The sequence below is a fragment of the Microtus oregoni genome, unplaced genomic scaffold (genome assembly GCF_018167655.1).
Source record: "Microtus oregoni isolate MIOR12 unplaced genomic scaffold, Mior012 000012F_ref0000307, whole genome shotgun sequence".
NCBI classification, from domain to species: domain Eukaryota; kingdom Metazoa; phylum Chordata; class Mammalia; order Rodentia; family Cricetidae; genus Microtus; species Microtus oregoni.
Window position 1 is genome coordinate 29900662 of NW_024543071.1, and position 20789 is coordinate 29921450.

The following is a 20789-nucleotide window of genomic DNA, read 5'->3' on the forward strand; positions in this document are numbered from 1 at the left end:
ATTTAGGCATATCCACAGTTCACAGATACCATTCTTTCCTCTTTCGATTCTTCCTGGTACCCAAGACTGAATGCAGATGCTCACACATGTCCCTGTTAGGGACCACTGAGCAACCTCTGCGCTTCCTCAGACAGGTGTTTTTTAACGCATTTTTCTTTCCTGTCTGTATGACAGCAGCCTTTGGTGGCATCTTTTAAAGTCTTTTTAAAAATATGTTACAAAAATTTTATTTTAATTGTATGCATTCTGGGTGCTTGCCTGACTGTGCCCTTGTGCTCCACATGCTTTTGTGGTGCCCACAGACGCCACAAGAGGGCGTAAGATCCTTATGGAACTGGAGTTACAGGTAATTCTGAGATACCACATAGGTATTGAGACTTAAACCCTGGTGGTCTGGAAGAGCAGCCAGTGAGTGCTCTCAACTGCTGAATTGTCTCTCCAGATGCCCTTTGATAGCTTGTTTGTTGGTTGGTTTGAGACAGGGTCTCACTATAACCCTGGCTGTCCTGGAATTTGTTGTGCAGATCAGGCTGAGCTGGAACTCTCAGAGATGCACTTACCTCTGCCTTCTTAGTGTTGGGAATAAGTGAGTGCCACCATGGCTGGTTTGGTAACATTTTTTAGCCATGAAATGCGTGTTATTCTTTACTTCCTTTCATAGGTCATTGCTAAGAAGAGCTTTTATGCCTGATATATTCCCACAGTGAATAAAAAAGGAAACCAAAAACCCGCAAATATTTTAAAAGTTTGAAGTAAAAGAAATGACTTTCAAAGCAGTGGTGGTTATGTTAACTCAACATTGTATTGTAAAAAGGGTTAACAATGGGAAGGTTGGTCACGGAAAAGGAAACTACTAAATCTCACGAGCAGAGGTCATAGGGTCATTGCATTCTCACGTGTGAACACCCGTAACGTAACCTTTTCTTGTGGGTAGTGGGATTCCAGCAGAGATACTTGGGTTTTGTTTATTCACTGTGCACGCGTGTGTTTATGGGTATGGATGTGTTATGTTGCATGTGGGGAGCTCAGAGGACAGCCATGTTGGTTCTGGGAACCAAATTTTGGTCTTTAGGTTTGGTGGTAAGTTCCCCTACCCAGTAAGCCATCCTGCCAGCCTTGTCATAGATACTTGAACGGGGTCAACATATGCATGTTTGCACCTCCAGTATTTGACAGTTTTGTAGTTTAAACCCTGCCAGTGAGCAAGGCAGTGGAGAAAGATCCTCATTTGAATCTGAATTTTATGTGATTCCATTTTAGGCTCTTATGAAAAGGATCTCAAGCAGTCCAAGCTAACCTCAAACTCGCTCTGTAACAGAGGGTGACCTTGAGATTCCGCCCTACCTACCTCCCCGCCCCTCCCCCCAACACCAGGAGCTGGAATTAAAGGAGGCACCACCATACCTGGTCGTTTTTTCTTGTTTTTTTTTTTTTTTTAAACTGATGAGAAATGTAAGGGTCTACTGTTTTTGTTTGTGTGTGTGTGTGTGTGTAAGTGCATGCATGTATACCACACAGAGACCAAAGACGGAAGGGCATCACATTCTCTGGAATGGCTGTTGTAAGTGGTCATGTCACAACCTGCTGACTTTAGATTTTTTTTTAAGTCCCCCCAACACACACACATACGCTCTTTGTCTGTCTGTCTCTTTCTTTTCTTTCTTTCTTTCTTTCTCTCTCTCTCTCTCTCTCTCTTTATGTGTCTATGTGTGTATGTATATGTTCCTTTTTCTTTTTTCTTTCTCTTGAGACAAGGTTCTTGCTGTCTAGTCGAGGTAGCCTCCAACTTTTAATCTTCCCGCCTCAGCCTCCCAAGAGTTGTGATTACAGTGTGTGCCCTCACACCTAGCTTTTACAGCCCTAGCTGACATGGAACTTGCTATGACAGTAGCAGCCATTGCCCACTGTTGTTCAAGAAAAACACCTGTAAGGCAGGATTGTTTTGGTTTTTCGAGACAGGGTTTCTCTGTGGCTTTGGAGCCTGTCCTGGAACTAGCTCTGTAGACCAGGTTGGTCTCGAACTCACAGAGATCCGCCTGCCTCTGCCTCTCGAGTGCTGGGATTAAAGGCGTGCGCCACCATTGCCCGGCTGGCAGGACTGTTTTTGAATTAAAAAGAACATTTTAGTAGCTATTGCTTTAGAGATTTGCATGTGTTTCTATTTGTCTGTGTAGGCCTCATGTAGCCTGCTGCTAATCCTGACAATGTGTCCAGCCCCATTACCCCGCACATCTGCTCCAGATAAGAACTGTCTTGCCTCTTTCAAAAAAAAAAAAAAAATTAGGCTTGGTGGTGATGGCATAAGCCTTTAATCCCAGCACTCAGTTAGGCAGAGGCAAGTGGATCTCTGAGTTCAAGGCCAGCCAGTCTGTGTCTACAGACTGAGTTCCAGGACAGCTAGGGCTACACAGTGAAGCCTTTCTGAAAACAAACAAACAAACAAAAAAAAAAAAACAGAAAGAAAAATTATCCATGGGATAATGTTAACTGAAGAAAAAAAAAAACCAGAACCTCACACAGACTAAAATTCTGCTTCTTATAAGTCTAAATATGATTATTACATAGAAAAGAGACTACAAAAGACACGTAAATGTTGATTGAGTTGTCTTGAAGTTTGGGGATATTGACATATACTATTGAATAATCCCAATACCGGGAGGCAGAGGCAGGAGGATTTCTGTGAGTTCAAGGCCAGTCTGGTCTACAAGAGCTAGTTCCAGGGCAGGCCCCAAAGCTACAGAGAAACCTGTCTCAAAAAACCAAAACCAACCAAACAAACAAAACAAAACAAATCAAAACAAAACAGGAATTGTGCAGAGAAGACGAGCATGGTGCCTGTACAGTGACACAGATTAGTGACGTGTTTCATATTTTTAAATAACGCAGGCTTTGGGCTTTTTGACTACACCTCTTTTGTTAATGTTCAATAACAAACTCAGCTATTGTTGGTCTGATAGGGTGGGGAAAGAAAAAAAATCACCCAGAGGAAAATCCCTGCTTAAGTTTTGATTCATTGGTTTGCTTTTAGAAACTAAAAGGAATGAGATATTTTATACTTTGCTTTTCAGGGTCTTTTATTCCTGTTATTTGTTTGAGTGAATGCTCTCCACTTTAAAATTAATATAGTGTGAGCATCATCTCATGTCAGGGATATCGAGAGCATGGTTTTCCGTGATAGTAAGCTCTATGCACGCTGTTTAATTTGTCCCTCCGTTCTCTTTAACAGCCACACAGTTTGCTGCTTGTTTTCTTCTACAGTATTCGTTACCGTGCTGAATTCTTTTGGAATATTTCTCTCTCCTCATGTGTTCTCTTTCTGAGAATATATTCAGTCTTTCTTATTCATCAGTCGAGGTAGCTGGTATATGCATATATTTCTCTGTGAATACCTCTCTAAATCTCAAAGGATGGCTGTGAACATGATGGACGTGTTCTGTTGGGGCAATCAGTCTGAGCATATGGCAGGAACAGTGTCACATCTGTCTTCCTGGTAGCAAGCTGTGTGCGATGGTCTCGTCTGGTTAGAGATCACCACTGCCCGTTGCCTGTGCTCTCATATAACCTCAGTTCTTTCACATTCCCTTTCAACTGCCTGCCCTTTGTGTTGCATTGTATGAGTCATTCATTCCAGTTCACCACTCACTGAGAGTCTGTCTTTATAGTTGCAAATCCAGGCTGCTCAAGGGATGAACGGAGGTAACAATGTGTTCTGCTGTACACATCCACACTCAGTTGCACTAGTGAAGGATTCAGAAAATGATTTCAAAGTGCTGATGCAGTACTGTGTGCTAAGATTGTCTTCAAAGATAAACCATGTTAAATAAAGCCAACAGAACAATGCTTTCAAAGCCTGCATATAATTACCAAAACAGGAGAGAAAAAAAAAGAAAAGGATAAAAAAAAATTAAAGCCAAAAATAAATCACTTAGAATTTTTGGGTTGGCATCTTAGTTAATTGTTTATTGCTGTGATAAGACACCATGACCAGGGCAACATTTAGAAGAAAGCGTTTATTTGGGGCTTGCAGTTTATCGGGAACATGGGAGCAGGCAGGTTGGGTTTTAACAGCCAGCTTATAATAAAACACACGTGGATGCCCTGAGGAACTAGCTTTGTCAAGTGTTTGCTGAGGAGCAGATCCCCGGCACCTGTGGGTGCTAAGGGCGTCTGCAATCCCTTTGCTGAGGAAGAGGAGGAAGCTGGATCCCTGGAGCTCATGGATCCGAGCTGATTTGATGAACTCCAGTTTCAGAGAGTCTCTGCCTCCAAAGATAAGCTGGGGAACAACTGAGGAAGACACCCAACATTAGCCACTGCCCTCCATATGCCCATGCAACACATATATGAAATACATGTGTGCAATAAGATAATTAAAATAGCAATGCAACAAAAAACTGCAAAGAGCTGGGTGTGGTGGTACACCTATAATCCTAGAACTTGAGAAGGAAGGAGAACCAGGGCCAGTTCAAGGCCAACCTTAAACCGAGTGACTGACAGATAGCCTAAGCTACACAGCAAGAATATGTGTTTAAAAAATAATAATACAACAAAATGTCTGCGGGCTGAAGAGGTGGCCCAGGAGTTAGGGGCACTTGTTGCTCTTGCAGAGGACCCAGATTTGGTCTCAAGGACTGAACTCAGGTTGTCAGGTTTACCGGCAAACACCTTTACCTGCTGTCCAGGTTCATCACAGAGGTCGGTCTGTCATCACGGGCGAGGGAACAGGGCAGCTTGTGTCCTGGCAGCTAGGAACTCACCTTCTTTTTCATATTGGATGGTGCTGTCCACATCCAGGGTGAGTCTGTGCCCACATTCCGGCTGGGGCTTCTACCTCAGTTAACCCTTTCTGGAAACTTCCACACAGGCACACCCAGAAGTGTACTTCATATTGATTCTTCTAAGCAGTTTTAATCAGATTGATCATCTCAGAATCTTACCGATAGGTGTGTTACATAATTCTCAAGAAGTTTAGGGGATTGAATTTGAAAACAAAGGCATTTCATGAGCTTTTCTGGATAGGAGAGGCACAGTCTGGACGTGGTCTTCTGTTTCCCCCTCAGGGTCACCCAGTACACTCCATATCAGCCAGAAGTGTCTCAGGGGAGACTGGAGAGTTTACTCAACTTCCAGACCATGGTGTGTGACATCACAGGTTTGGACATGGCCAACGCCTCCCTGCTGGACGAGGCAACCGCGGCTGCAGAGGCGATGCAACTTTGCCACAGGTGAGGGGCTCAGGGACGAGTTCCTCCACGGCAGGGACATCCCCTAGTCCCCAGCAACCTCAGGTCTAGAGTCCCCCCCCCCCCAAAAAAAATAATTGGCAGTGGTTAAAAAATATTCTGAATGTGGGACAATCAAAGATTTAAAATTAAATACTAATGAAGTCGAGGTCTTTCTGGCAGAATGCGCATCTGACTTCAATGCATCTTTGGTCCTCAATACACAAACCACGTGTGCACTTTGAGCCTCATGTGCCTCATGTCACACACCACCAGCCAATGCTACCGGAAACATCTCAGCTCTGGTTCAGGATTGCTGCATGTTCTGAATTGCAGCAGTGGGGTTTTACTTTTGTTCTTGTTTTGTTTTGTTTTTGGTCAGGCCTCAGGCACCCCAGGCTGGACATGTAGCTGAAGATGACCTTTGACTCCTGATTCCCCTGCCTCCACCTTCTGAGTCCCAAGTTTAGGGTTATGGGTATGAGTCACCTTGTCCAGCTGAACCATGGTGCTTTTTACTGTACATAGAGAGTCTTCTGCTCTCATAGAAACATGATAATTTCACCTTTTTAAATATGTTTCTGCCATAATTCCTTAGCATGTACATGTCAAATGAGCATGTCTTTGGGTTACACTGTGTTAGAATGCTTGATTTCAAAAGTTTCCTGTTTCACTTGCTGATGAATTTCAAAAAAAATTGCTAGATGGATGTTGGCTTAGGGTAAAGACAAACAATTCCTGAATGGCTCTGGATGTACTTCTGTCATTGTGTGTGTGTGTGTATGTGTGTGTATGTGTGTATGTGTGTGTGTGTGTGTATGTGTGTGTGTGTGTGTGTATGTGTGTGTGTGTATGTGTGTGTGTATGTGTGTGTGTGTGTGTATTGTATATATTTGAATCAAAAGGTATCTTAGTATTGATAATCATAAAGTCAAAGTGGCTGTTAACTTGAGAAACACTAAAGATGTTCTACATTTTTCATGATCAAACATTTAGCCAAAGTTTCATTATTTTTATTTATTTAATTATTTTTATTTTGTGGACATTAGTGTGAGGGTTTCAAATCCCCTGAAACTGGAGTTACAGACAATTGTGAGCTGCCATGTGGGTTCTGGGAATTGAACCCAGGTCCTTTGGAAGAGCAGCCAGTGTACTTAACTGCTGAGCCATCTCTCCAGTCCCAAGATTTAATTCTTTAAAAATAAGCACATCTATTCATTAATATGCAGATTTGCTATAGCAGCTGGGCCAGCCATCCCAACACAAAAATAATTAAATACATAAATTTGCTTTTGTTTCTTAACAGTTGACATCTATCTATTTGTCTATCATCTAGATATCAGGGTTGTTCCCAAATAAATTTCTTTATGCTTTATTGTCAGCAAATCTTGATTTGGATGTGTATGTTATATATCTATATGCCTTCTCTCGTGAAAAGATTCATCTGATAAAAATGAGTCATGAGTTGAAAAAGTCTAGGAATAAGAAGTCCTGGTCTATGACTCCTTCTTGCTGTGTACCCATGGAGAGGCTTATCATTATCATTTCTCTCTCTTTCCAGCCCCTCCCCACATATATATGTTGTGGGCACTTGTGTGCACACATACACTTTTTTTTAAAATATTTATTTATTTATTATGTATACAATATTCTGTCTGTGTGTATGTCTGCAGGCCAGAAGAGGGAACCAGACCTCTTTACATATGGTTGTGAGCCACCATGTGGTTGCCGGGAATTGAACTCAGGACCCTTGGAAGAGCAGTCAGTGCTCTTAACCACTGAGCCATCTCTCCAGCCCCCACACATACACTTTTATATAATATAATATAATATAATATAATATAATATAATATATGTATATGAAAGATAATATTATCAGTTAATAAAAATAGTTCCTACCTGCCTGCATGGCTCACCTTAAGCTGCTTCATGGAGGTGAATTACGCCCCCTCAGTAAATGTTTGCTTCTTCCCTCCTTTCTCCTTGGGTCTGCATTTAGATTAGCTTCGTAAAGCAACCCGGAGAGTTAAGTGCGTACTTTCACATCGTCACTGTAAAGTGGGGTTGTCTCCGCTCACTGAGTCCCTGCTGACAATTTTCTCCAATTTGTTTTGATTCAAACTGTGGGAAGTGTTTCACACTAGGTGATTTTTTTTTTTAAAAAATCTTCCCAACTTGAAATATTCCTTAAGTTGATATTGTGCCAAATGTAATTGTATATGCTACAATCCTAGCACTCAGGAGGCTACAGCAGGAGACTTGCTGTAAGTTCAAGGCCAGCATGGGCTGAAATTCTGTCTCAAAACAGCCGCAAAACCAAACAAAAGATAGATTATATATAAATTACAAAACTAATTATCTGTATTTAATGAAAAACATCTATCAAACTGAGTAGAATATAATTCCAAGTAAAGTATGCTGTTTACTACTTCAAGTCTCCAAAGGAACCATTGTGTATTTACTGGGAAATTAATAGCTTAGCATTAAGTGTGCCTCTTTCTAGAATTCTTTTTTTTTACTTTTTGTGTGTGTGTGAGAGAGTGTATATGTGAGTGTGCGTGTGTATGAATGTATGAGTGTGTGTATGTGTGTGTTTATGTGAGTGTATGTGAGCACATATGACAACTGCGTGTGCGTGCATGCGAGTGTGTGAGTGTATATGTGTGTGTCTGCATGCGCGTGCGTGCATGTGCCTGTGTATTACTAAGGCTCGGAGACAACTTTTGTAGTCATTTTTCCTTCTACGCTATGGAGGCAGGGTCTGTCTTGCGTCACCCAGCAGAGACTCTATGCTGAAGCACTCCACGTAACAACATTCTAAGATGTAACACTTTCGAAGACTTTTTTGGGATAATTGTTTCAATTCCCTCTTATACCTAATATTTTTTCCCTTTTCTTTTTATCATATAGATTTTTTTAATTGAATTGATTTTTGTGAAGTTATGTTAGAACAGAGTTGAATTTCCGTGGGCTGCAATCAGGAGCTCCCAGTCATTAACCACCCAGTTCTACTTACACCATGCTAGACTTTTCCTCCTGCTTTGCCTCCTTAGGAACTCTGAGTTCAGTGCTGGCAAAGTGGCTCAGTTGGTAGAGAACTTGGCCAGGTTAACACCCAGCAATACTTGTACTAGGCTTAGTGACACACGCCTGGAATCTCATCTCAGCACTGTGGAGGCAGGAGGACCAGAAGGGGCTCAGTTGGTAGAGAACTTGGCCAGGATTAACCCCAGCAATACCTATGCTAGGCTGAGCAACACAGACCTGGAATCTCATCTCAGCATTGTGGAGGCAGGAGGACCAGAAGGGGCTCAGTTGGTAGAGAACTTGGCCAGGATTAACCACAGCAATACCTATGCTAGGCTGAGCAACACAGACCTGGAATCTCATCTCAGTACTGTGGAGGCAGGAGGACCAGAAGTTTAGTAAGAACAGCCTGGAGAAGGACTAAGAACCTGCCTCAACAAAGACAAAGAAAACAAAAACGAACAAGAAAGCAAACAAAAACTGATATTCGGAATCTCCTTTGAAAATGTTCCAGTTTGAACGTGCTTTTTCTTTTCAACAGACACAACAAGAGGAAGAAATTTTTTGTTGATCCTCGTTGCCACCCACAGACAATAGCCGTTGTCCAGACTCGAGCCAAGTAATTGATTTAATTTGTGCTTTGAACCAAGGGTAATATCATCCTCCCTGTACCTCACCTCTCTTTCCCACTGCCAGTCTGATTGGACGTGAACCTGCTTTACGTTGAGTTTGCTGAGTTGTCTTTTCCTCCCTCCTTTCTTCCATGGATGTCTCTGCCAAGTGCCTTGTCAGTTCTGGGGGTACACACACAGCGAGTTTAACTGTCTTTGCACTGTAGTAAGTTTCCATGCTATTCTGTCATCGTTTGGTAAAACTTAAAACATTCACATTGGCTTGTGGCAGGAGGATTTCAAGTCTGAGGCAAAAATGAGCCATGTAGTATAAACCTTTCTCAACTAGACATCAGGGCTATAGCTCAGTAGTAGGGCACTTGCCTCAAATGGGTGAGGCCCTGGGACCATGGAGGAAAAAGTTAGAGGATCTCACAGTGGGTAAATACACACACACACACACACACACACACACACACACACAGAGCAGAGTGAAGCATGCGTGTGAGTTGGTGGGGAGCACGGTTACCAAGGAAGGGCCAAGTATGAGATGAAGGGGGGCTGGGAGTGGGACCCTGAGGGAAAGCACAGGAAATGAATACAGTCTCTCTGGAAATAACGTGGTGCTCATTACATTTTCTGGACTAGCAGGATGGATCAGCTGGCCTAGCAGCCTGCGTTCTATCACCAGAACCTATGGTAGAGAGAGCTCACTCTCAAATGTCTTCTGACCTCTTCACATGTGCCTCGGCATGTGAGAACCAGCACTCACAAATACATCACACACATGTGCACGCCTGTACACACACCACACACACACATGCATACATGAACTCACAAACACATCACATACACACACTAAAAATAATAATAATAAAGAAAAAATTTTCCCTTGTATTTACAGATATCGGGGGGTGCTTGTTGAGCTGAAGTTACCACATGAAATGGATTTCAGTGGCAAAGATGTCAGTGGGGTGCTGTTCCAGTACCCAGACACTGAGGGGAAGGTGGAGGACTTCACAGACCTTGTAGAAAGAGCCCATCAGACTGGGGTAGGTAAGCCCCTTGTTGAAGCCCAGGAAAGTATGTCCTACTTTCCATGTGTCTCCTTCTGGTGTATTTTAATTCCTTTACAGTTACCACACGGAATGGTGAAATTCCCTTGCCCTGCCCCTTCCTGTTGCTAATGTCATTCACTAATCCGTGATGCTCAGTGGCATCCAGTAAATCTATGTTGCCTGGATGAATGCATGAGCAAATGGAGTTCCCGAAATGCACCCTCCCTGCCAGTGTGTCTGTGGTAGAAACATCTCCTGGGGCTTCACAGCTCAGGAGAAGGTAATAACCTTGACCGCTTCTCCATTCCCTCTCCAGAGCCTGACCTGCTGTGCCACTGACCTTTTAGCTCTGTGTATTCTGAGGCCACCTGGAGAGTTTGGCGTGGACATTGCTCTGGGCAACTCCCAGAGGTTTGGAGTACCACTGGGCTATGGGGGACCACATGCAGCCTTTTTTGCTGTCAAAGAAAGCCTGGTGAGGATGATGCCTGGAAGGATGGTGGGGGTGACAAGGTAAAGTGTCACACCCCTCATTGCGATTTTGACCTTCCCTGTTCTTTCTCTTTCCTTTTTATTAAGGATTTATTTTCATTCTGTGTCCGTGTGTGTGTGTGTGTGTGTGTGTGTGTGTGTGTGTGTGTCTGTATGTGTATGACTATATGCCATGTGTCTGTAGGAGACCAGAAGAGGGCATTGGATCCCCTGAAGCTGGAAATATAGACAGTTGTGAGTTGTGGGTGCAAGGAAACAAATCAGGTCCTCTGGAAGGGCAGCAAGTATTTATTCTACAGCTGAGCCACCTCTCCAGCTTCCTCGCCCTCCCCTCCCTGTTCTTTTTTCTCTGATTTCTCTCCAAATTTAATTGGCCCCTGTCAAGTAGATTAAAGGCAAGTACAACACCAACTAAGAAGAGGGAATCCACCTTGGGTGTGCACCGGTACTTCTGCACACTGTAATTCAGACAATATGAAAAAGTGTATGTATCCTTTGTAAGGTATGAGTGTAGCCATGTACAGGGAATTTCAGTTGAGGGAGGTCTGGGGAGATCTGCACATGTTAAGTGCTTTGTGTCTAACCAGATAGTTCTTATATATCCCATTGTGGAAGGAAGAACTCACTTACACACACACACACCAAATACAAGTGCAGAAAGTTATTAAAAGCATAAACTGAGTGTGATTCAGTTGGTGTCTGAAGGTTTCTGCCATGTGACTTTGAGTCTTTGATGGCTTCTCTTTGATGGTGCTTCCATCCTAGGTTATGATTTGTGCTGGGGAAACCTGATTTTATCATAGTCCCCCAAAACTAACTAACTGTCTATCTATCTCTATTTTTCTATCTACCTACATATAATCTATCTATATCTATCTATCACCTAATATTTATATCTATCTTTATCCATCTTCATCTATATCTGTCTATCATCTATATCATTTATCTGTCTATGTCCATTTATATATTACATAAAAAGGGAAGTCTTTATGAGCTAAGTAGTGAGACTGTTAGCATTTCTTTTCTGTTTTCTTCAAACCTCGAGTAGAGAAATTCTGTTTTCTCATTTTATCACCGTTTCCCCTCTATCAGCCCTGGAGATTGAGTGACATACTCCCTGGTCCCATCACCCTGTTAGGCAGAATAATTCCTGGCAAATTTTCTTTCACTGCTCCAGGCTTTATTGTACATGCCTCAGTGCCTCAAAGTTCAAACTGCAAACCTATAGATAGTCTTATTGAGAAAATGGACATTTGGAAGTTGGGTTTTTTATGAGCTTGCACCCACACCACTCTGCTGAATCCCCTTCAGCTGGGAAAGCAGGTGCATCTCGGACAGTCCTGGGCTGTGATTACCTGTGCTGAGTACATGTGTTGTCTTGACTCAGGGATGCCACAGGGAAAGAAGTGTATCGCCTTGCTCTTCAGACCAGAGAACAACACATCCGGAGAGACAAAGCCACCAGCAACATCTGTACTGCACAGGTAAGTGTCGTATCCAACCTGACTGCTGTGTTCATTCTCCAGCAGCTTAACCACATGTACAATAGTGATGGAAGATCTTGTGGCCGGAGAAGCGTGGTCCTGCATCCAACTGCCATCCTGTGTCACATACGTTTTCCGTGCATTCATTTCATTGTCTTTAACAATACAATAAAAAGTACTCTTGGAACCGAGAGATGGCTCTGTTTCTCTAGAGGATCCAAGTCGGGTTCCCAGAACTCATGTGGTCCAGCTCCAGGGGATCCAAAGCCCTCCTCTGGCCTCTGAGCACACCTGAACACATGTCACGTGCATTCACAAAGACATACACATGCATACAAACACACTTACAGAGAAATAAAAATAAATCTCAAAAAAGACTTCATTACTGGTCAGTAGTGGCACACACCTTTAATCCCAGCACTTCGGGAGGCAGAGGCAGGCGGATCTCTGTGAGTTCGAGGCCAGTCTGGTCTGCAAGAGCTAGTTCCAGGGGCTGGAGAGATGACTCAGTGGTTAAGAGCATTGCCTGTTCTTTCCAAAGGTCCTGAATTCAAATCCCAGCAACCACATGGTGGCTCACAACCATCTGTAATGAGGTCTGGTGCCCTCTTCTGGCCTGCAGACAAAATATTGTATACATAATAAATAAATAAATATTTTAAAAAAAAAGAGCTAGTTCCAGGACAGACTCCAAAGCTTCCCTTTAATCCCCATGTGCTTTGAGTGTATTTATTATGAAGTACTGGGCTCATGGTATCTGATTTCTTAGCCATGGGGCAGTCCCTATGGGTGGAAATGTAACACCATCTCTTTGAGCTACAGTGGAAGATCTCCAAGAAGGAAGCCAGGAGGACAGAGGTGATGTGATAGAGGGGAAGGTCCAGACGGGCATCTTCTGGTAGTCATAGAACATTCTTTTGGGGGTCATGAAAAGAGTTCTTGAAATTGACAGGAGAAAGGTTGTGATTTGTGGGCTTCTGACCTCCTTGAAGTTGCTTCAGGACTTGAGTCAATTTTAGAAGCTCAGCGGAGGCCCAGTGTGAGCAGTACACACACACACACACACACCACCACCACCACCACCACCATCACCACCACCACCACCACCATCACCACCACCACCACCACCACCACCACCATCACCACCACCATCACCACCACCACCACCATCACCACCACCACCACCACCACCACCACCATCACCACCACCACCACCACCACCGTCACCATCACCACCGTCACCACCACCACCGTCACCACCACCACCACCACCACCTTCACCACCACCACCACCACCACCACCACCATCACCACCACCACCACCACCACCACCATCACCACCACCACCACCACCACCACCATCACCACCACCACCACCTTCACCACCACCACCACCTTCACCACCACCACCACCACCATCACCACCACCATCACCATCACCACCAACCCCACCACCACCACCACCACCATCACCACCACCACCATCACCATCACCACCGTCACCACCACCACCGTCACCATCACCACCGTCATCACCACCACCGTCACCACCACCACCACCACCACCACCACCATCACCACCACCATCACCACCACCACCACCACCGTCACCACCACCATCACCACCACCACCACCACCGTCACCACCACCATCACCACCATCACCACCACCACCACCACTGTCACCACCACCGTCACCACCACCATCACCACCATCACCACCACCACCGTCACCACCACCGTCACCACCACCATCACCACCACCACCACCACCGTCACCACCACCATCACCATCACCACCACCACCGTCACCACCACCGTCACCACCACCACCGTCACCACCACCATCACCACCATCACCACCACCACCACCACTGTCACCACCACCTCCACCACCTCCACCTCCACCACCACCACCACCAACTCAAACACCTCCACCACCACCACCACCGTCACCACCACCATCACCACCACCACCACCACCGTCACCACCACCATCACCATCACCACCACCACCGTCACCACCACCACCACCACCACCACCACCACCGTCACCACCACCACCGTCACCACCACCATCACCACCACCACCACCGTCACCACCACCATCACCACCATCACCACCACCACCACCACTGTCACCACCACCGTCACCACCACCATCACCACCATCACCACCACCACCACCACCGTCACCACCACCATCACCACCACCACCACCACCGTCACCACCACCATCACCATCACCACCACCACCGTCACCACCACCATCACCACCACCACCACCACCATCACCACCACCACCACCACCACCACCACCATCACCACCACAAGTACCATAGCCAGGTATGGTGATACACGCCTTCAATCCTAGCACTCAGGATGGAGGGCCAGGCAGATCTCTCTGGTCTTCTGGAAGAGTACCCAGTGCTCTTAGCTGCGGAACCATCTCTCCAACACCTGTTTTTTTCATCAGATTTTATGTATAATGCAGGTGAGCACGTGGCAGGGAGGGAGGTGCATGTGTGCCATGGCACACTTGTAGAGGCCAGAGGATAACTTGCATGAATCAGTTCTCCCCTTCCACCATAGAATCTGGAAATCAAACTCGCGTCATTAGGCTTGCACGGCAGTTCTTTTACCTACTGAGCCATCTTACTGGTCCTTTCTCTCCAAAGTTTGAAAATCATGTACCGGGCTGTCTACAACAAACAAAGCTATGTGGCTGCTTCATCTTCATTTCCTTTAGTTTGTATATAGCTCATGTCATCATTTTTCTGTGTATTTTCAGCAGTTATGAAAATGGTGTTTATACATACACAGGTGTGTGTGTGTGTATATGTATGTATGAAAGAATGTATATATATATATATATATATATATATATATATATATATATATATATATGAAAGAAAATCATGTTTGCTTTGGGGATGGCCGCGATCTGTCTTCCCCAATTTTTGTCTTTTCATTTGCTGACTGTCTAGTTTTTCATTTGAGTGTTCCTTTTCCTGATCTGTTCTACAATCGCTCACAGCACGCCAGAGTCTTTGCAAGGCGGCCATTGCTCTTGTGCTAAGGCATGGCTGGCCTTTCCTGGGCTTTCCCCTCCGCTCTCTCTGTGTATCATCTATTACTGCTGTATCAATTGTTGCTTTTCTTACTCCTGCATTTTCCCAGTTAGCATCGTGTGTTCCCCCCGGAATTTCTCTCAGATTTGCATCACTGATGGAGCGTGGCTATTTTTTTAATCTCTGAAATTCTGTTAATGCATTATATTTTAAACCTTTCTAGAAACTTGTGGCCCAACTGATATAAAAACGGTCACCATGTTTTGTGCCTCTTCACACTTCTCTTACTTTTCTTTGAAACAGGGGACACCCCCTGTGGTCAGGTGTTGCACTTCTGTGTCTGTTTTCATGTGCATTCTAGGGATCTAAACACAGGCCCTTTTACTTGGTGTGAGTGCTTTACCCCTTGAGCCGTCTTCCCTCGCTGATGATCCCTTGGTTACTGCAGTTAATTACTCTATAGCTTCAGAAGAATTCTTTCCTTGGAGATTTTGGGTGTTTGAAAATTGCTTGTTGTTTTGATTCCTGAAGAAATGCTTAATAAAACTCCCAAATTTCACATTTTCCTCACTGAGGTCATTATGACTCTATTGTCTCCCAACAGTAGATACTGCCAGGCGGTGCTGACGGCAGTCTGCCTTCCCCTCATGACTGGCATGGCCCTGTTGTGCCAGTGAGACCCCTTTATGAGGGTTAGGATGATGACTTCAACACTGTTTTCCCTCAGGCTCTCTAATGGTCCTCGGCTGTCACAGAGTCATTTGGGTTCGTTTTTCTTTATTTTGGACATCGTACCCCAGTCATTCCTCCCACCACCCGTCTTCTGACTCATTGCACATTGTTGATTCCGCAAATGCTCTTTCTTCTTTCAGGCCCTCTTGGCCAACATGGCCGCCATGTTTGCCATTTACCATGGTTCCCATGGGCTGAAGCACATCGCTAAAAGGGTTCACAATGCCACACTGATTCTGTGTGAAGGTGAGTCAGTTGTGTTCCCAGCGTAACAAGATTGATACGTGTGACTAGGTGCATGAAGACGGGGGTGTGTCCAACACCGAATACAAACAAAGGTCAGATAAGAAAGAGGACAATATCTTCAACATCTATGACAAGATGACATACTCCTATTCTCCTCTTTGTCTTAGACAGTGTCTCACTGTGTAGCCCTGGCTGGCCTGCAATTCACGTGTAAACCAAACAGACCTTGAATCATGGTGATCCTTCTGTCTCTGCCTCCTGAGTGTCACCACACTCAGTGAGTGCTGATATTTGTAATAGATGAAGTTATTTATCTTTCTCTCCCCAAATATGAAGACACAATGAACATTTTTTATGAGAAAATGAGCAAAAGTCATTATACAATTTAGAAATAGATAAGTATACAAATAATGACCAGTGGTCTCATTAATTTCAACCTGATTATTAATCCAGGAACTATTTTATCTTTTGTTGGGTTCTTGACAAAGTCTCGTGTAGGTCAGACAGCCTCGAACTTATGGTGTAGCTGAAGATAATTTTTGAACTCATGATCCCCTGCCTGTGCCTTGCATGTGCAGACACGTGCCATCCATGCGTACTGCTTTATTGTTTTTAATTTTTAGTTTTGTGTGTGGTTCTAGGGATGAAGTTCAGGACCCTAGGCATGTTTACCACTGAATTAGACTCTCATCCCTTTTCCCTTTTCGTTGGTAAAAATTAAGAAATGTTAATACCCCATTGGTGTAGCTTTTTATGGATGACAATCCAACATTGTGTATCCAAAATTTTTAAGATGTGGGGAAGAAGGTATCACAAACACAAGGCCTTGAATTTGTGGGGAACCTTGAAGTTGGCTCAAGACACCCCCAAGATCAAGTTCTCAGACCAGGTTCTCAGCACAAAGGGGATTATTTGCCCTAGAGAGACAAAGGGCAGGGATAAAGGACCAAGACAGGGATGAGGAAGAGTGAGAAAGGGGAAGGGAAAAAGGGAAAGGGGCAGGAGTTTTCCCAGAGGACAAAGGACTGCCTCTCAGTAGAGAGGAGACAGACGTGGCACATAGGAAATTGGCAGCTTATAAAGGTAAAAGGGGAAACATCCCATTAAGATGAAGTGCTTAATTTTAATTGGACATGTTAATTAGGTGAGCCAAAGAGGACTTCTGATTGCTGGATTTCAATACTTTGATAGCTGGACCTTGGTAGTCAGCCTCAGGAGGAGGAATTGGCTAAATAAGGGAATAGACCTTGGGGAGTAGCCTTAGGATTGCAATATTACAGTTTTTAGCAAGGAATGGGGGATGGGGGAGAAGGGCAAGGCCTGCCAGGGCCACATGCTCCAGTGGGCTAGTGTCCCTTCATAGTTCAGATCTTCAGACCCCTCTTTAAAAGCTGGGGTGTGGCCAGATTGTGCCATAATCCTCCTAGCAGTGGAGAAATACGGACTAATGATCCCTGGTATTTATAAACCCACTAGTTTAACTGACGTGATACGCTTCAGATTGAGTTTGACCCTGTGTCAAAAGCAACAACCACAACAACAACCAAACAAAAGGGTAGAAAGGGACTGAAGATGACAGTGTTGACCTCTGGCCTCCACATGCACACATTGCACACACACACAACAGAAGTGCATTTGATTAACGACTTTTAACTGCCAAAACAACAGCCAAAAACCAGCTTAAAAATTGTGCCTACAATATGATTCAGCTACACTACTATTAGAAATTTATCTAAAGAAAGTAATCAGATACGTGTGAAAAGATTGTCCCTTGAAACCTTGTTTACAATAAATTATCCAGTCTTGGAAACAGATTAAATGCTCGAAACACATAATTACATAATGGTACATCCATACATTTGACTACTTACTAGATAGTTATTGAAAATAATTATATGGGGAACTATTCTATAGACAAGCAAACACACACACACTCTCTGTTTCTCTCTCTCTCACACACACACACATTACAGCCATTTCTAATATGTACATCAAAACTTATTTCTAGCTGATTGGCTGGTAATTTTTCTTCCTTTGTTTGATATGTGTTTTATGATTTTCTATAACACAATAATAAATTCATTTAATAGCCTTTTAAGACAGCCACCAATATCCTGGCCAGAAGAGGAACAACCTACAGTAGGGGTCACCTCCTAATGTCTGGGATGTTAGTGGCTGTGGCTCAGAGCACTGTTAGAGATGAGTGTGTTCCCTGTCTTGTCTAGGTCTCAAACGAGCCGGACATCAACTCCAGCACGACCTGTTCTTTGACACCTTGAAGGTCCAGTGTGGCTGTTCAGTGAAGGAGGTATTGGGCAGAGCAGCTCAGAGGCAGATCAACTTTCGACTCTTTGAAGATGGCACAGTAAGTAACACACTTAATATTTTTAACCAGTTCTTAGTGCTTTCGTGGATTCTCTCATGACACACCTTCTATTTTGTTTAACAAACGTTGGTATTTGGAGTCGATTTTTTTGTAATGTTTTAAATTTCCAACTTGTTGTACTGTGACTTTTTCAAAGAATAAATTGTCCTCAGCTTTTCTCAAGAATGGTTTTGTGGTTTGGAACTGTTCATAAATGAGGCTCTAAGTTAGATAACAAAATGAATAAAAGGATGGAAAACTTGCCACGTTTAGTTCCTATGGGAGCATCCTAAAGTCATCAGACTATTAGTGTCTATAGGTGGCTTGTCAAGTTGGAGACTGGTCTAGTCACTTTCCCTTAAAGATCAGCATGGTTCTAACGGTACCTTGGTGTTCTAGAGTGCATGAGGAGTTTGACCAGGACTCTCCCCCCACCCCCGGCCCCCCGCCCCCCAGTGGTCTGGAGATGGGAGCGGATGGTTTCCTTTTGTTTTTTTGTTTCTGTAGCTTGGCATCTCTTTGGATGAAACAGTCACCGAGAAGGATCTGGACGATTTACTGTGGATCTTTGGCTGTGAGTCATCTGCAGTAAGTAAAGACGTGGTGTCAAGAAGGGCTCGACTCTGCCTTCTGTGGGCCTGAATCTGAGTTGAGAACAGGCTCAGGGGTGGCAGTGGCCAGTCTGCTGTTCAGATTATGGCACTGCCTGTCCCCTTCTTCCCTGTGACTGCTGATAGCTAAAAGTCACTGTTAACAGACTCTAGGCAGGCCAGTGCATCCAGGTTAGGTGGATTATTAGTGATGCGGCACTCTGACTTCAGCACAAAGATTCGTGACATTGTATTCTGAGAAATTTACTATACTCACTCATTTAGAGAGTAATTTTCAAGGATGTAATATATGCCAGGTTATTGGCTATGCCATGAGATTATTATGATGGCAAATTGGACATGGTCTCCGCCTCTACTAAGTGTATAGACCAGTGAGGAGCCAAACATATAAACCCAGCCTGGTCCATGAGGAAACTGAGCAGAATGGATCAGTTTCTCACCGGAGCTTGGATAAGTTTCCTACACTAAGATCTGAAAGAGGAGGGTGGGTCCAGATGTCATCTCTCTCCTAGGGAAGAAGTCATAAAAGGTCAGGAGGAGAAACAGTCCTGCAGCACCGAGTCACTTCTGCATGGCTGAGTGGGTGTCCACAGCGTGAACTATCAGGGTTGACCAAGGTGCAGGGTTACCCTTCCATAGGTTACCCTCCCATAGGCTTGAAGAGAGAGAAGTCAATGGCTCCCTAGACCTCTGGCGAGAACTCTCAAGGGTGAGCAGGGTGCGGGGTTACCCTCCCATAGGCTTGAAGAGATAGAAGTCAATGGCTCCCTAGACCTCTGGCGAGAACTCTCAAGGGTGAGCAGGGTGCGGGGTTACCCTCCCATAGGTTTGAAGAGATAGAAGTCAATGGCTCCCTAGACCTCTGGCGAGAACTCTCAAGGGTGAGCAGGGTGCAGGGTTACCCTCCCATAGGCTTGAAGAGATAGAAGTCAATGGCTCCCTAGACCTCTGGCGAGAACTCTCAAGGGTGAGCAGGGTGCGGGGTTACCCTCCCATAGGTTTGAAGAGATAGAAGTCAATGGCTCCCTAGACCTCTGGCGAGAACTCTCAAGGGTGAGCAGGGTGCAGGGTTACCCTCCCATAGGCTTGAAGAGAGAGAACTCAATGGCTCCCTAGACCTCTGGCGAGAACTCTCAAGGGTGAGCAGGGTGCAGGGTTACCCTTCCATAGGCTTGAAGAGAGAGAACTCAATGGCTCCCTAGACCTCTGGCGAGAACTCTCAAGGGTGAGCAGGGTACGGGGTTACCCTTCCATAGGCTTGAAGAGAGAGAACTCAATGGCTCCCTAGACCTCTGGTGAGATCTACCCAGAGCACTCTGCGCATTCTCCATGGCTTGCTGCATGGCTGTGACTTTAGTCAATATCTGTTGAATGAGCCAATGGAAGGAAGCTTTTATTACAGAAGCTTCAAATTCCTCCCACAGTGCATTAGTCAGCCCCAGATACCGAGCATAAACTATCAAGAAGCTTCACAATGCTCCCCCAATGTTGAATTTTTTAAATTGAATAGGACCAAGTAAACGCTTTCACCTGGAGAGCCCCGGACTCATTTTCCTTAAGGTCGTTGATCTGTATGCATTTGAGGGATGTTTCTGGAGTCGTTAATACAAGACTCGAGATAACTGTATGTTTCCATTTGTTTTCTGTTGCTCTGATAGTGTTCTCTGACCAAACAATGTAGGGGCAGGCAGGCGTGGTACATCATGCAGGAACACAGGTGGAAACCATGATGGAAGGCTGCTTACTGGCTCACTTTCTCACACAATCCAGGCCCTCTTGCCTGGTGTGGCGACCTTCGTAGTGGGCCAGACCCTCTACTCTCCCATCAATCCTTAATCAAGAAAGTGCTTCACAGGTTTGCCAATCTGAA

General features: G+C 44.6%; 1 protein-coding gene across 1 annotated transcript in view; it reads left to right on the plus strand.

The window, feature by feature from the left end:
• Positions 1 to 20789, plus strand: part of Gldc (glycine decarboxylase) — an 87145-nt gene that overhangs the window by 20555 nt on the left and 45801 nt on the right. The window contains exons 4-11 of the mRNA XM_041661382.1: positions 5061 to 5225; positions 8791 to 8868; positions 9765 to 9912; positions 10235 to 10431; positions 11798 to 11894; positions 15838 to 15943; positions 18169 to 18308; positions 18816 to 18896. Coding sequence (XP_041517316.1) covers positions 5061 to 5225; positions 8791 to 8868; positions 9765 to 9912; positions 10235 to 10431; positions 11798 to 11894; positions 15838 to 15943; positions 18169 to 18308; positions 18816 to 18896 — 1012 coding nt within the window. The remainder of the gene's footprint in view (positions 1 to 5060; positions 5226 to 8790; positions 8869 to 9764; positions 9913 to 10234; positions 10432 to 11797; positions 11895 to 15837; positions 15944 to 18168; positions 18309 to 18815; positions 18897 to 20789) is intronic.